Here is a 16,363-nt window from a genome sequence, read left to right on the forward strand (position 1 = left end):
TCTGTTGACCGATCCCCCGATACGTCTGCCCCTTCGGGAGGATCTTCTGTCGCAGCAGCAGGGGACGGTCCTCCACCCGAACCTGTCCAGCCTCCACCTCCATGCGTGGAGATTGAGCGGCGGCAGTTGATGCCATTTGACTTGCCTCCTGAAGTCTGTGATATCATTCTGGCAGCCAGGCGTCCCTCCACAAAGTCGGTATACGCCTGCCGGTGGAACAAATTTGTGGCATGGTGCACAGCAAAGGCTGTGGATCCCCTTTCCGCCCCTCTTTCTGAGGTTCTCCTCTTCCTTCTTTCTCTGGCCCGGCAGGGCTCTGCCCTGGGCACCCTGAAAGGTTATCTTGCTGCCATCTCCGCCTTCTTGCGGCTTCCTGATCAGCCTTCTCTTTTCAAGTCCCCTGTGGTTACACGCTTTCTCAAAGGCATTACACACACGTTCCCTCCTGTCCCTTTTGTAATGCCTCAGTGGGACTTGAATCTGGTTTTGACATTCCTGATGTGCGCTCCCTTCGAGCCTCTTCACAATTGCCCTCTTCGTCTTCTAACTCTAAAGACTGCTTTTCTGGTAGCCATCACCTCGGCTAGACGGGTGAGTGAGCTCCAGGCTTTATCTTCAAAGCCTCCTTTTCTATCTGTTCATCCGGACAAGGTTGTCCTTCGGCCTCGTCCCGCCTTTCTTCCTAAAGTGGTGACTCCATTTCACCTTGGGCAGTCTGTCACCTTGCCCACCTTCTTTCCGCCTCCGCATCCTTCCAAAGAGGAAGAGAGGCTCCACCGTCTGGACCCGAAACGTGCGCTCTCCTTTTATCTGGACCGCACAAAACAGTTCCGGGTGGACGACCAGCTTTTTGTTGGGTACGTGGGCGCTAAGAAGGGGAAAGCTGTGCACAAACGAACCATCTCTCGGTGGGTCGTTTTGTGTATCAAAATCTGCTATTCCTTGGCTAAAAAGGACCCTCCTGTTGGGCTGCGCGCCCATTCTACTCGGGCCACGGCGGCTACTACTGCCTTGGGACGGGGAGTCCCTTTGCAGGACATCTGTCAGGCGGCGACGTGGGCTTCGCTACACACGTTTGCCAGGCATTATTGCCTTGACAGCCAAGTCCGGAGGGATGGCTTCTTTGGCCGTTCTGTCCTCCAGGACTTTCTGGTGTGATCTTGGTTCGCAGACCCACCACCGGGGATGGTATTGCTTGGGTATCTATTCTAAGGTGAGGAATCTAACTAACTTGTTTCTTTCAGATGAACAAGTTACTTACCTTCGGTAACGATGTATCTGTAAGAAACATTAGTTAGTTAGATTCCTCACCGACCCTCCCATCCTCCCCGTTCTGCGAACTGACATCTAGGGTTAAGGCTATCCCTTTCAGGGCCCTAGATTTTATTTTTGGCACCAGTGTCGGTCTTTGCATGGCTCTGCGTTCCTGGCGCGGAAGGCTATGTACAAGAACTGACGTCAGCGCGCGAGGGCGGCGTCTAAGTACTCCGACGTCATCCCGGCGCACGACGCCGACGACGGACGCGGAGCCGCAGACGACGCCTAGCGACGCGCAAGGGGTATTGCTGACGAAAAATCTTCCGGATCCAGTCTGACGCCTGGGGATATTCTAAGGTGAGGAATCTAACTAACTAATGTTTCTTACAGATACATCGTTACCGAAGGTAAGTAACTTGTTCATCTGTCGCAGTCTAGTGGGCTCGACCTAAAAATAAAGGAACATGTCAGACAATATTTTTATTTGTTGGCTACTTACAAAAAATTGTATAACTCTTTGGTCCATGTTTAAAGCTGCTATAACACTAAGCTGAGGGCCCTGACCTTACTCAAACAGATTTAAAGCTTTGATACCGGACTTTCCCTCCTTCTCCGAGGTAGACATTACACATCTCCTGCCCTTCCAGCACTAGTTTGGCTGCTAGTGGCCAAGTCTAATTCTTCCACAATACTTTGCGTAGCACTCAGAGCTATTCATGTTGGCGGCCCAGCTTGTCAACAACAAAAACTTGTCTATTTCCCCAGAATAACCTCTGATGAAGAGGCAATTCACCCTTATCCATTGTTCGTCTCGGAAAACACTCCCCAATGGAGTTGCGACCTCAATACAGATCACCAAAGGTTTAGAACTCTCACTATACCCTGATGAGAACACTTGCAAATCACATAGAATTCAGCATTGCTTTAAAGTCTTGCTTGGTCACTCCCTCCAAGATGGAGTTGCTCTCCTCTTTGGAATCCAGCATCCTTTCCTGACTTTCATTCCTCCAGAAACCCAGCATCTGCCACCACAGAAGATGCCGGTCTTTTGCTTTCAGTATATGACTAATCGGAGCCACAAAGGTGGCACACCCCACCAGCCCTTGTGAACATCAAACACGATTTACCTAGTACTATAACATTCATGGTTCACCAACCATGCATAGCCATGCCTGGTTCATGATCCACACTGATTGGCGGCCACAGAATTTGAATGTGCTATGCAAATGCTTTTTACAACACAGTAACAGATGATTATTACAAGTGTACATGTTGGCAGGCTTCAAACCTTCTCAGGCCTTCCACCGCCAAATTTGCTAGTATGCTTACCAAAGTGTGGCATGTGCACACCAGTCCCTCTGGGATTGTGGGTTGAAGGGCTCGTACAACAGTGACCAAAGGAATGCCTATGAAAAGTGAGTTAGAATGGCCCAATATTGGGTGTTTAATCTTGGCTTGGGTAAGGAAACAGTTGTAATTAAATAGATAATGCCTATGTTATGTTCTGGGACTTTGTTTTTACTCACAGCACGTGACGTAGTATAAATATCACTCATCGGTCTTTGAGCATGGTTGCTTCCCAGTCTCCTATTGCCCTAACAAACGTAATTTCTTCAGTTCTGAAGAAAGGATAATAGGACCACTTTGTGATCCTTTTCCATTTATTTCTTGCATTTGATGGTTAACAATGTGTCTGATCAGAAAGTGATGCTGACAAGCCTCGTCTGAGTTGTTAAAGTTTACTGTTGTGCTTCTGAAATTGACTGATGTATTTAAGATGTTGATACAAAACATATCCCAGCTCTAGTCTGGATTATCCTTTAGTCAGTCTATTGTGAGCGAGGCTTGAGGAGGAGAACATAACATTTGACCTTACACAGTATTCACCATAATATTTTGGCTTTAATGTCATGTTCTTACCTGGGTCCGAAGTGAGCTCCTTTTCACCAATTTACCACCTCCTGCCACGATGCTTTCTCTGAAGAGAGTATAGTTTGCCCTAAACTTTCCCAACTTTGCAAAAGCATAGTTCGGCCTAGCTTGTTTCAATTTGCCCCTGTATCATCTGCCAAAGGTTGGCTCCCGGAGGTATTTAAATCTATGTTAATGGATCTCCTCTGCCCACTTGCATGTTAATTAATCCAGAGTGGTAAATACAGCGGTAGCACGCCTTCTGAATTTCATGACCGACACTAATTAAACAGAGAAAAGCCCCTTCTCTTGTCTTCTGTACAGCTCAAACTGCAAAGTGTAGTTTATCTGGTTTCCTAGGCAACATGCTCAAGACCCTGTAGGCAAGAACCTCTATTTTAGTTGATTTATCACAAAGGATGTTGATAATTTGCATAATCTATTCAGTTTCTTTAAATCTCGCGTACTGCTGTATTAAGCGGGCCATTACCTTGGCAGTGCTCACTCGTAAATCCACATTTCGGTGACTCTCTGATGCCAACATGATAACCTGGTTTATTTGGGTGTGCTGGGGCATCTCCCATTGCCAGTTGAATCTCTTTAAGCACTTTCTGCCCCACACCGCTGATTAACCTTTGACTTAAGGCGAGGCAATGGGAGAGCGCAATACAAGGTGCTTGTGTGAAAGAAGCACTCTGTGTCGAATAATTTCCAGTTGCAGTGCTCATTTTCCCACGTAGCTAATGTGGCAAAGAGATTGCGGAATTTAGAAGGTTTTCTCTGAGAAGTACCAGCCCATAAACACAGCTGTAGCCAAGACCTCTTTGCCCATAACGCTCATTGACCTGCTCCTTGTTTTAAGGTTGTTGTAAAGGTGAATATTACTAACGCGTCCTCTTAGCTGGAACTTCAATTCTCCTGCACCTGCTTACTCTGCGACCCTTGCTTCTGCTGTGATCCTAGGATGGGGATTTTGAGGGGGTAGATTAGTGTGAAATGGTTTGTTCGTACTGATAAATGCATTTTAAAATAATTAGAACATGGGTCTGCTTTTCACTGCATGCATTAAAGTGGGGGTTCCTTCAGACGTGAGCTGATGCTGCCAACAGGCTTGCTACTGATTGCATAGTGAGACACTGCTTGTGGTGGAGGGGTATTTAATGTTTTCCGTTTCTCAGAAAGCTCGACCTTAGTGAACCAGCTCAAGATCGAAGATACCTTGAACCTAGGTGAATCTCAAGAACAGGCACAGAACATAAGGGGGTTTGGAGGGATAAAAGAAGGCCTGCAAAGACAAGTCAGATGCAGTTGAGTAAATTATGCTGCTGAAAAAGAGTAATTGTTTTTGTGATAATTTTTTTGCAGTGTATAAATACCCAAGCCAGGGCAATGAACTACAGTACCTCCTTGGATTTACCGGACAAAACCCTTCAGTTTGTGAAAGACCACCCACTAATGAATGACTTGGTTACGCCAGTGGGAAATAAGCCCAGATTAGTCCAGCATAACGTGAAATACACACAGATTGTGGTGGATAGGGTGAAGGCCCTCGACAACAACTTGTATGACGTAATGTTCATAAGTACAGGTAAGGATTGAGCTGCTACTGGTTTTCACACCTTTACAGATTGCCATTTGTGTCGCATGTAGTCCCACGCTTTGTTGAATGACTAGTACACTAGAGAGGACATTTCTTCCCACCGACCACATCTTTAACACTCAGGCTAATACTTGTGGATTTAATTTTATTGTTTGTATTGTTAATCAACACAAAGCTTGGTGTACGGTTTCAACACAATGTAGAATTAAAACTGATGTATGCTTGTGACGGAGCCACAACTCATTTTCTAATACCACCGGAAAGAAGTGTTTTATTAAACCCACAGAGCACCAACATATTTCTTCTCTTATGCTCTTCACCACAGACTCAGTCGCTACCTTCTTGAGTCCATCGTCTGTCCTTTAGGGAAATTACCTTCCGGGTTTTCCTATGAAAACCTTAGTGACCTTTGTGTGGTCTACGCACTAAGGCCTACAATCCTTTAATCAGCAACCCAGGTACATCCACACTGTGGACTGCCAGTAGCTGCCCTATTAAAGAGTGTCAAATACACCAAGTGTTTCCACACTTCTACAGAGCAGACTGCTAGCACCATGCATACTGCACAACTCTCTTTACAAAAATAAAAAACATTAGAGAAGTCATTGAAGTCCTTTGGAACAGTCATTTTCCTTCTGCTTATCCCATTGGATAACAGTGTACGACTGCCTTCTAGTTCCTTACCAGTATCCTTCTTTTTATCAATTTTCTCTGTGCCTTCGATCTGCCCGCCCTTTTTCAGCAGCACCACCTTATTCCTTCACAGTTCAGAAATATTCCATTACTTTACCTGAATAATCACAGCAGCAATTCCAGGCTTCGCTGCCTGGATCCACTCTACTCAAATGCCATGCACTGCCATCTTGCAACTTTAAACTGTTACAGCCAACTTCAGTTATTGTTCATGAATAACCGGTCTAGACAGATCCTTCTGGTTGGACGTGGACAATCTCTCCCATTATGTACTTCCATGTAAATGCCACACATTTCCTCTCTGGAGCATGTCATCTGTTGTGATGTTTTCAGTCAGGCAGTCTTCAGTTTAGATGCAGTTCTCCCTCTCTGTACCAACGGGGGAAATCAAAGGCCTGGGTGAAATTTCAGTTACACCGGAGTAATTGGTAATTTTGCATTACTCTTGTGACGTGAAATTTAGGAAGATTACACTCATTTGTGTAATTTGAAGTAATTTGGTGTAAAAAATACCTATCCATTTGTATAGAAACAGAGCGCGAGCGGCTGCTGCTGTTCCGGTTCTGTAGCATCTAGTGCTATGTTTTTTTAGTGCTAAATGTATCCTCAGGCTCTTTTTGGACGTGAGGGTGCATTTGGCACTAATAAAATAGCGCTAATTGTAGGGTCATGGTCCTCCCGTAATCTTGCTGTGATTTCATGTAATTATACTAGAACACATTATGCAAGTTACGCCTACCCCTGAACTCGAGTAGTTCAACACTTAGTGCTGTGATTTGCACATACCGTTGTAACACTTTCTATAGACGTTTTCCAGGCCTACAAATTAGTCGCTTGAATTCTCTGTTGAGACTTTGTGTGAGTTCATTACCGCGTGGGTGGTACACATCTATGTTAATTTTGGTTCAGTTTTATGTCTCTCCATGAAAAGCCTTTAGTTTCTCAGTAAAAAGTTCTACTCTTACGCCAGACTACACATTCCCTCTCTTCTAAACAATTTGGACATGAACCACGTTAGACATTCATAGTTCACCTTCTGCATTGCTCCTATCTCCAGCCACAACATAAAATAAACCGTCGTTACAAGTGTTTACTTTCTGTTTAAGGTATTCACTTAAATTGGTCCCATAGTATCAAAAGCTACCCTTTCCAGTGGCAATTTTAACAGTGATTTCCCAGTCTTTTATGATGTAGCAGGCACTTCACAAGCTAAGAATTCCATTTACGAATCTACACTTGGCCTTTCAGCAATCTCTGTACATTTGTTATTGTTGCTTGCTAATGATACCATAATGCACCTTTTAGTCTTGCAATCCATCATGTTAGTTCATGTCTCAAATATATTTTACTCCCCGGTAACACCTTGTCTCTCTAAACACTTCATACTCTAAATCATGTTTCTTTTCATTTGCTACCATCACCAAACATCATGCAGGGAAATATTTAACACATTCATGATCAATAATAAAAACACGTGCAATAGCTGAAGAATCATTACCTCAAAGGCTTGTTTTTTAATGTAAACACTCAAAGGGAATAACCAAGAACGGTAAATGCCTTCGCATGTGGTGTACCCACATTGGTAATGGGCAGAACGGAAGTCTTGGTACTAAGCACCCTAGTCCCTTTTATTACCACAAACATTTCTCCTGTTTTAGAAAATGGAAATTAGTCTCCTAATCTTTTTAACGAGATGTCAAAGTTTGACAAATATTTCTGTTAGCCTGCTGAGCAACTGTCAAGGCTTTCAACTTTAATAAGTATGTGGCTCGAGTACGTTTGGACTTTGGGCTCTCATTTTATGTTTTTTTTTAATCTTGCTTTGTTTTTCACAACATATTCAACGGCATGCACATGCAGGTGTCAAGTATTTTTATATTGTGGCATGTGCCATTTAGGTATGACTGGTTATAGATCCACAGTAAAACATGCTCATCTTCATAGCGGACAGCTATATTGTAAACAGTTGTACATGAGACATCTGAGTAATCAGCTGCACAGAACATAATGTATGGTCTACTGGGGCTGCACTCAGGGAGCCAGGACCGGGAGGGAGATCGCACTCGGGCACAGACCATCACGTCACAGCGTACCCTAGCACAATCCTCACTATTCCCATAAAAGCTCAGTGACCGGCCATCAAGACCATCACAACCCTTGATTTATAGTGCAGTTCAACTGTCTATCATATGCTCCCATTACCCATGACACTACCAGAGGTACCTCGCCAGCATTACTTCAGCCACTGACAACCGGCCAGCACACTAGCATGACATCCCAAATTTAACGATCCCCTCCCCAAGTAAATTCAGCCAGTGTTTCCTGGTGATCTTTTGTCCATTTTCTGTCATTTGTTTCAAAAGCTACGAGTCCTTTGTGACTGCTGAGCCGTAAACGCATCCATAAGTGAGGTTTTAATATCTGGATAGGGTAGATTTCCATGACATCGCAATCTAGCATTTAAACAGAACAAGCTCCTAGTCGGTAAATGGGAAGGCATACCTATCTTTCTTTGCCCTGGACTTTAACCCAGCAGACAGACCTCCTGGGTCTAGAGTCAGTGTTCAATCCATGAAATAGGACAATACCTCCAGAACTGTCACCCATATCTGCAAAAAAATGCAGTTTGCATCTGGGGCGTTCCAAAGATGCCAGAGGAAACATCCGGTGGATGTGGGAAAGAGCAAGATGAGCCTGAGATAGTCTGGAGTTCCGCTACACCTGTTTAACATGTGTTGATGAGTGCATCCACTCTATCAGACAGTTTGTCCCAGACAACTCTCCCACCTATTTCTTGCATCGAAGTTCATCAGCAGGTGCTGCACCAACAATGCTGAATACAGAGCTGTGATAGTCCCTCACCCAAGTGACCGTATACATCTTGTGTATTAAGTAGAATATCACCTCTAAATCAAATGTTATCAACAAACTTCTTTAATTTTCAAATTTCTTCACAAAATCTTTCAAGTAAGTTCAACAGTTATCCCCAAAACACATACCTCTCCCTCTTTCTACTATTCCTATAAGTAGTTATATGCTTCTTTGGTCAAACTTGAATCAAACCCTAATTTTCTTGGATACCTTCTTCCTATAGCAATCTGTCCTTCTTCCCCAAAGTACAACTTGGTGCATGGCTCTCTTCTTGTAAAGGCAAATGTGAACATGAAGTACACAGACCTGGTAATGGCTTGACCAGTATTTGCATATGTCCTAATGTTTTGCAGTTGTAGCACTCGACCCAGTAGTAGGCTACCTTGTTGTTACCTGCATGGTTACATCTTCCTCATTGTAGTACTCCTCACCCTTGGTATGGTCATCTTTTTGTCTGTGGCCCAATTTAGAATACTTGCTCAGTCTAATCCCATTCACTATTTGAATGACTACAGACTTTTGTCTCGGCATTCCCTCCTCTCACTAATTTCATATGGCCCTTCACTCAGCAATTGGTATTTGAAATTAGGACTTTTTTTTAACTGACCATGTTCCTTGGACTGAGAATCATTGGTTTGAGAAATTTGAGGGTGGGGGGGTTAAGGGGGTTAGTGTGTGTCCCTACCCAAGCACCAACCACAGTCTGTCGAGGTGAACAACAACGTCACTAAATTAATCTGGAAGCTTGGCACACAAGCAGTCAGGCTTAACTCTGATGCAAGGTATAAAGTATTTAGGTAGCACTCAAACAGTAATGAAGTGAAAGCACAAAACTCACACCAATCTAGAAAAATAGAGTAACTTTTAATAAATTATTTGACTTATAAATAGCAAAACCCCCATCAGTAGAGCTGGAGATTTCAATATTTAGGTCAGTATAGCACCTAAAACCACAAAGCGATGATAGTGGTTATCTGGTCGTACTAGTCCAGGAGAAAGTCATAAGTTGAGGCTGACTGCGATGGGAGTGCAGGCTGGATACAGAGACCTGGTAAATTTGTCTGAAAAAGTTACCCTTCTCAAAGTCCAACATGAAGAGTCCAGTTCGTAGTGTAGGAGGCCATAAGGTACAGGAAGAGCTTTGCAGATGGCAGTCACTTACGCGAAGAGCAGGCCCAGTGGCTCAGTCCTCGCTGTAGTGCAAAGATCCTGTTTGGTGTCGCGGATGGTCATTGCTGGAGCTTCGCATTGCAGGTCACGACGGGCAGTCTATGCTGTAGACCGAAGTGCAGATCTTGCATTGCTGGTGGTTGCTGGCGATCACTGTAGCATGAAGTCGGGTTGGGGGGGGGGGGGGGTGGAGGTCAGGGACTCACTACTGTAGAGACAAGCTGGGCTGAGGCAGGTCCAGTTTAAGGTCCAGTTGCAGCAGTTAGCTCAGACAGCAGGTAAGCCTTCCTTCAAAGGCAATAGGGCAGTCCTTTAGCATCCACAGGTCCAGGAATATTCTGAATAGTGAGTCTCTGGGTCCAATAATTATACTTGGTGCCAGCTTTGAAGTGGAAGAAACCTCTAGAGGTTTTTCCCAAGATGGTTCTGGAATTTCCTTCGTCCCTGCCCTGGTCCCAGGATGTCGAAGGTGACAAAAGGTTTACGGTTAGTGTGAACTCCTTTGTGAGTATGCTGAGAGGCAGCTCTTTTAAAATGCAAGTGTGGTAAGTGACAGTTCCACCCCCACCCATTTTATGGGGATAGCTCATCCTGTCAACAACCAATCCCACTATTGACACTGTTTGGAAGGAATTTAAGGCACCAAATTATTAGAGGGTAAAAATGCCAACTTTGTAAACGTAGAAAAAATTAAATTAAAACAGCTGGCGTGCACTCAACTTAACTAGTGTGTCCTACTAAACAAATAATGATGCACATATTCTAACTTGGTGTGCAATACCTGTGGTGGTTCCACCCTACCACCAATTCAAAATGAAGTGAAGACTAGAGCAATATGTTCTAGACAGGACCTGCACTTCCTGAAACACTCAAATCTGAGTGTACATTGACTGTTTCACCGTGTCTCGCTTGTTTTAAACATCCCATAAAACAATTGGGATCAAATATAATACATAGTTTACAATGTATACAAACAGTCCGAGTATTGTGACAAAAACGTCTGAAACACAAATTCTTCTTGCTGGTGTGTTTAATCACACATCTCTTGAGAATCCAAAATAGTTCCAAGAAGTCCAAACAATACGTTAAAGCAGTACGACGCTACTCAAATGTCATTCCCAATGCATTTCGGGTGAGTACAACACCCTTCTTCAGAGGCATCTACAAACAAAATGAATCTCATTTATTATATTGAATGTACTATAAAGTCTGAAATTTACCCAAATGAAAGTGAGATGGAAGTAGAATTGATAGGCCTCTATGTCCCAGGAGGGTTAGAAATACTGCGAAATGAGACAAATAGATAAAGTGTGTAGACATTTTAGCCAAAGATATAAAAAAAATGCAGGAGAGGGAAAGAGAAGAGAGAGAGGACTGTTGGCTTACGTAGGAAACTCAAGAAATCCAAAGCACCGCGTGTGTGAAGTGCTCAAATCACCTTTCATGCTAGGTATGATACACAAACCTACTCTACCTCAGAGAAAAATCCTCATACTGCAATGGATTCCAAACTCAAATGTGTATCTCGGCTGGTCAAAAAAAACCTGTGAAATGAGCGTCAGGATAAATTGCAGATAACCGCCTGATAATATCAACAGAAAACACACAAACTAGTGTATCACAGTGAAAAAACTGTAGCAACCTCACCAGGCGTTTTGAACGCAGAGAATGTCCAACTTGCTAGATTATCGCATGCGGTGTTCGCAATGCCTTCGTGGATGTGGTGTCTGTAATGTGAAGAAGGATGCGATGGTTATAACCACTGAATAGTTGAAAGACGCCACTAATGTTTGTGTAGATGTTTCTAAGAGAAAGCGTGAAATCAGTTTGCAGAAGCACATTACGAATGTATAGATACTCATGAATGCCTGATATTCAAAATGCTACCTACTGTTATCTTCTGGTTAAAGCTCCGCGATGATCCAAATGACAAATAGTGTTCGCCCCGTGCGAGATAGTGCTTAAGATTGAAACCGACCGGAACTAGCGTGTGCAAGCTGCTGTGATGTCGTAAACACAAACGAAGGACTATAGCTAGTTCTGACATGGAGGGCGGCTATGATTGAGAGACTTAATGTCCCACATACCATCCCAAGTACACGAAGGTGTCCTCTACTGTTAATAACGTTAGTATTGAAACCGAGTGAATAAGAAAGAAAAAGAGAAAAAAAGGGAAAAATGAGTGAGAGGTAATGGCTGTATATTGATTAAAACACATCGTGATGCTGAAGAGTAATATTCAATAGCCTTGTACTGTTATCTACATGGATAAAAGCTGTTGGTCTCCGGAATAATATGGAGAATAGTCTCAACTACATTTATGCATGAAAATGAATGATGTATTAACAACCAAACTGCGTCTCCAAGCAGTGTCACTTCGATGAAGAGTATACAATGATTCATCAACATATGACTGACATCTCTTACTGATAGCAAAATAACATAATGTGTGAATAAACCTAGTACATCAACAGTTTAATATCAGCAGTATTTATACATTTTCTTACAAAGCCAGTATTTATGCAATGTTACATGCTGCCTCTAGATCCTAAACATATTATGAAGCATGTTGCTGAAAAGATACTGTGGTGGTGAAAACACCTTTAATAACTCACACAAGTATAACTACTAGTATTGTGGGGACCACATCATGAATCACAATGACTTCTGATACATATATATTTAGTATAGTACTAAAATATTATTGCCTCTTAAATCATTGTGTTGGAAATGTTGCAACAATAAATCTATTGTGCATAAAAGCCTGGCGCTGTCTAGCTTGTGCACTTCCATTGGTCAAAGAGCAATATTAGTTCCGAAACTGTGATGAAAATTAAGTTGCTAAAAATTCTATCTTAATCAATGTAAAGGGAGCTATTGTTGGAATAAACTGTATTTGAAGAAACATGTGTTCTCAATAAAATCCTTAGTACTATTACCTATTAATGTGTATAGAACATGTATATCCCTAGTATGTGTGAGCATGCCTTAACTAAAAAACTACAGTGTGCCGTCCATAACCTACGAATTGCCGACAATACTTTGCCCTCTGGCTAAATTTAAAATGATGCATTATCTGTCAAAACAGATGCTATAAAAAGCATGCTAGCTCAATTTTGTCATTTAAGCCCTTGGGGCTCATGGTATCCAAATGCCGAGTCCAAAATGTTTCTCTCTGCGTGATATTCCTTGACATGTCTCGGTCATTGTGTGATTGTACAACTTCTATCGCACTAAATCTTAATTGAGCTATTGTGTGATGTGCGTCACTCCAATGGCTTGCTAGTGGGGAGCTCAGTGTTCTGGTTCGAATCCTACTTTTGTGTTCTGTGATAAGAGTCCGTAGAGACCTTTCGGTCTTCCCGACATAATACAGGCCACAAAGGCATCGTATTATGTATATAACAGTTTGCGTGTTGCAATTGGCTGTAAAGTGAAACTTAATCTGTTTGCCCGACCAGGGATGAGCTATAGACGTGCCAATTATGGCATTATTGCAGTGAGAACAATTGTAACATTTTGTCATGCCCTTCGGTGCCCGAGTGTCTTGAGAATCTCGTTTCTTTAGAAGTTCCTTATGGTTGTTGGAGCGTTTATAAGCAAAGATCGGTGGATCTTTAAAAAGATTCCCAAAATCAGGTTCTGTTTGTAAACGTGGCATTTTCAGAATGGACTGAAAACCAAATTTTACCGTTAAAGATTTTAAATTACAATTCCTAAAACACCAAATGTGATACTTCTACCTGTTCCCAAACAAAAGTTATTACATATTAAATGTAATAAGGTAACCCAATGTATCCTATGGCAGAGGTAGTCTTCTCAATAGTGAAAAACAAATGAGTTTTTCACTACTAGGACATTTTGAAACTTGAAAGTACCTGTTAAACTTCTTAAATATAGTGCATCCTGCCTTATGGGTTCTTGAGGGACTTAACACTGGGTGACATATATGTATTAAAAAGGTAGTTTTCGGTATGGTAAAAAGTTGATTTTGCAAAGTGGAATTGGCAGTTTTAAACGGCACACAGGCTGCAATGGCAGGCCTGAGATGTTTAAACTGTCTACTTAAGTGGGTGACCCAATAAGTGCTGCAGGCCCAGTAGGAGCATTTAATGTACTGGTCCATTGGTACATGTAGTGCCACCTTACTTGGGTCTTGCAAGTAAATTAAATGTGCCAATTGGTTGTAATTGGTTAATAGGTTTAACGTGGAGAGCACCAACACCTTAGCACTGGTTAGCAGTGCACAGAGTCCTAAAACACAACAAAACCGGTTCTGAAAACAGGAGGGGTGATAAAGTCTAGTACTAACCCTGCTGAGATATGCAAGTTTAACATTTGGCAAGTTAGTCTGGTCTCTTTAAATTCTTACAAACAACCAAATTACAATTGGTTTAAAATGCCTTCATATTGGGGACTCATTTATTAACACTTTCCTCCCTTACTTGTTTTTTTTTTAATGTAAACTGTGCTTATCAATTTCCAATGCACATTGTAGGGCTATAATTCACACCAGTGAGGACAACACTTCTCCGTTACATCCAAGTACACTTTCGTCTTTAGGTAACTGCCTACATAGACTTTGCCCATTTCTGACCTCAAACCATGAGACAATAACAAATAATTTCCAGACTCAAAGTAACATTTATTAATTGTTATGCTGATTCTCAAAGATTAACTTCAGTGACAAGATGCTGCAATACTTGTCGTCCGGTGCGAGCATATTGATATATAATATTTAATGATGTAGTGTAATAACCATCCTGGATTGCCTGTAATGCACTTAGGAGACCACGGACTATATGCTATGCAGTTTAATTATTCTTAGTCCAGGTTATGACTTGCAGACATTTAATGCCATTTAGAGCCAAAACACTGACTGTTAGTGGATGAAAGTGTTTCCAATCAGAAAGGGAATTGGGTTATTAGAACTTTGTATTTGATCATTCACACAAGCGCTGCATCCCTACATCTTTTCCAGAAAATTGGGTGCATCTATTGTATGTACTCTTCGAATACATTATATTAAACATTCTATTCCGTATTGAACATATATTGATTTACTGCATCACATACATCTGGAAAGGGTGAATGAAGTACAACTTTCTTTCCCAGAGGAACCTCTGGTTTTAATTGTACGTTATCCATGTTCAGTCTGGCATTATTTTGTACCAAGAGATTAGTCTAGGTAATAAGGGTTCTATTTTATTAAGGTGTGCACTGTGTGATTACTTTTTTTAAACTTTATATTATTCTCCTTGACAATAATTCAGAGTATATTCATGCAAGTTAAATGTGAAATATGTCCTGCTTTTGAGATTTCAGATAGAGACAAAGTATGTTAAATTAAAATTGCTTTATAATATGTACCGTAATTAAAAAAAATAGGCTTCTATAATATAGTTTTATTTACATCACCACAGCCAGTTGCAAGCTTTATAATAAACCTCTGATAACGCTATTTGTAACGGACATTTTCAGATAAAGGAACCCTTCACAAAGCTGTTAATTACGCCAATGAAATGTTCATCATTGAAGAAATCGAGCTGTTTGCAAATTCTGAACCAGTCCAGACATTGATTCTTTCGTCTAAAAAGGTAAGAATTGCATTTGTGGTCCTCCTTGTCCTGGAAACTGCCAATCGCTGCAAACAATCAAGGTAGCCTTTTGACTAGATAAACATATGGCCATCATGCCATGCGTAAAAGCCCAACGGTGTGGTGCACCTGGTGAAGATGTATCCTGTTAATTAGAGCAGCTAGATTGCACCATCTTATCGGGAATTTAGAACTGTTTTGTTAAACCTGTAGAAAAGGTTATATGTTGTGCACATTTTATAATTTTGTTCAAACCCACGTGATTTTCTATAAAGACATTACAGTAAACTTCAGAATTATACTTTAAATTGGTTTACATGCCGGAGTGTGTTTTTAACAGCATACTAATGAATAAGGAATGATCTACAAGATGGAATTGTTAGGATAAAAAAATCATTTGATAGTGAAAAGCTGTAGTATGGAGGTGTTTAGCTGTTGATAAGCATTTGAATAATGTAATGGGCTTGACATTTTAAGTGACTAGGTTTATCGAAACATACCGTTCATATCGCTCCTGAGCATAGCACAGATGTTGATTTTAAGGATATGTAAGACAACAGTCAAATATTTTCATACTACTATCGCAATTATGTGACCTGTAACAGCATGGCTAATAATTAAAGCAAATCTATTTAATACTAGTGAGTAATTACACTGGGAAAATCTTTTACATTTGTTACTATATTTTGTATGTAAAAAAATAATGTATGTGTTTTTATTCAGTAGCCCACATAGTTTTTACTAAGCGAATACTACTGTTTAGCTTGCAAAGCAATTAACATGTATGCTATATCATGCCCTTTTAGATATACTCACTTCCCCCCTCTATTGCACATATTTCAGTAATGGTTTGACAAAATATATTTGGTGTTTCAAGCCTGCTATACTCAATTGCACTCTATATTTACTCCACGCCCGAGTGAATTGATCCCCTAATGTCTCTTCCCAAATTAACACTTCAGTGTGACTGTCTTTCAGTTTGTTTTCAGCACATAAGTGCCTCCATATTTATGATTTACCTCAATTTGAGGAAGAGGGACTCCACACCTCCCCCGTTTGTTCTTCTTTGCTGCAATATTTAACTTGCATTATCTTAGGTTCTTAACTATAAGTTTTTATTTGGCAGGCTTTCCTTCAAATATGATGCTCCTGTAGTTTAGGATATGGCCTTTAATGGAAAGTGTTGCATTAATTTAATAAAGCCTCTGCTTTTCCTATTTTAATGATTGTTGAATGCCTGACCCAATATGGATACCTGTTTTAT

At 41.4% G+C, this 16,363-nt stretch overlaps 1 protein-coding gene across 12 annotated transcripts in view; it reads left to right on the forward strand.

The window, feature by feature from the left end:
• The window catches only part of SEMA4D (semaphorin 4D), a 756,105-nt gene that overhangs the window by 476,523 nt on the left and 263,219 nt on the right, over positions 1 to 16,363 (forward strand). For all 12 annotated transcript variants that reach the window (XM_085632738.1, XM_085632752.1, XM_085632744.1 and 9 more), the window contains 2 exons: positions 4,534 to 4,756; positions 14,984 to 15,099. In XM_085632738.1, coding sequence (XP_085488864.1) covers positions 4,534 to 4,756; positions 14,984 to 15,099 — 339 coding nt within the window. The remainder of the gene's footprint in view (positions 1 to 4,533; positions 4,757 to 14,983; positions 15,100 to 16,363) is intronic.

The sequence above is a fragment of the Triturus cristatus genome, chromosome 2_1 (genome assembly GCF_964204655.1).
Source record: "Triturus cristatus chromosome 2_1, aTriCri1.1, whole genome shotgun sequence".
In the NCBI taxonomy this organism is placed as follows: Eukaryota; Metazoa; Chordata; class Amphibia; order Caudata; family Salamandridae; genus Triturus; species Triturus cristatus.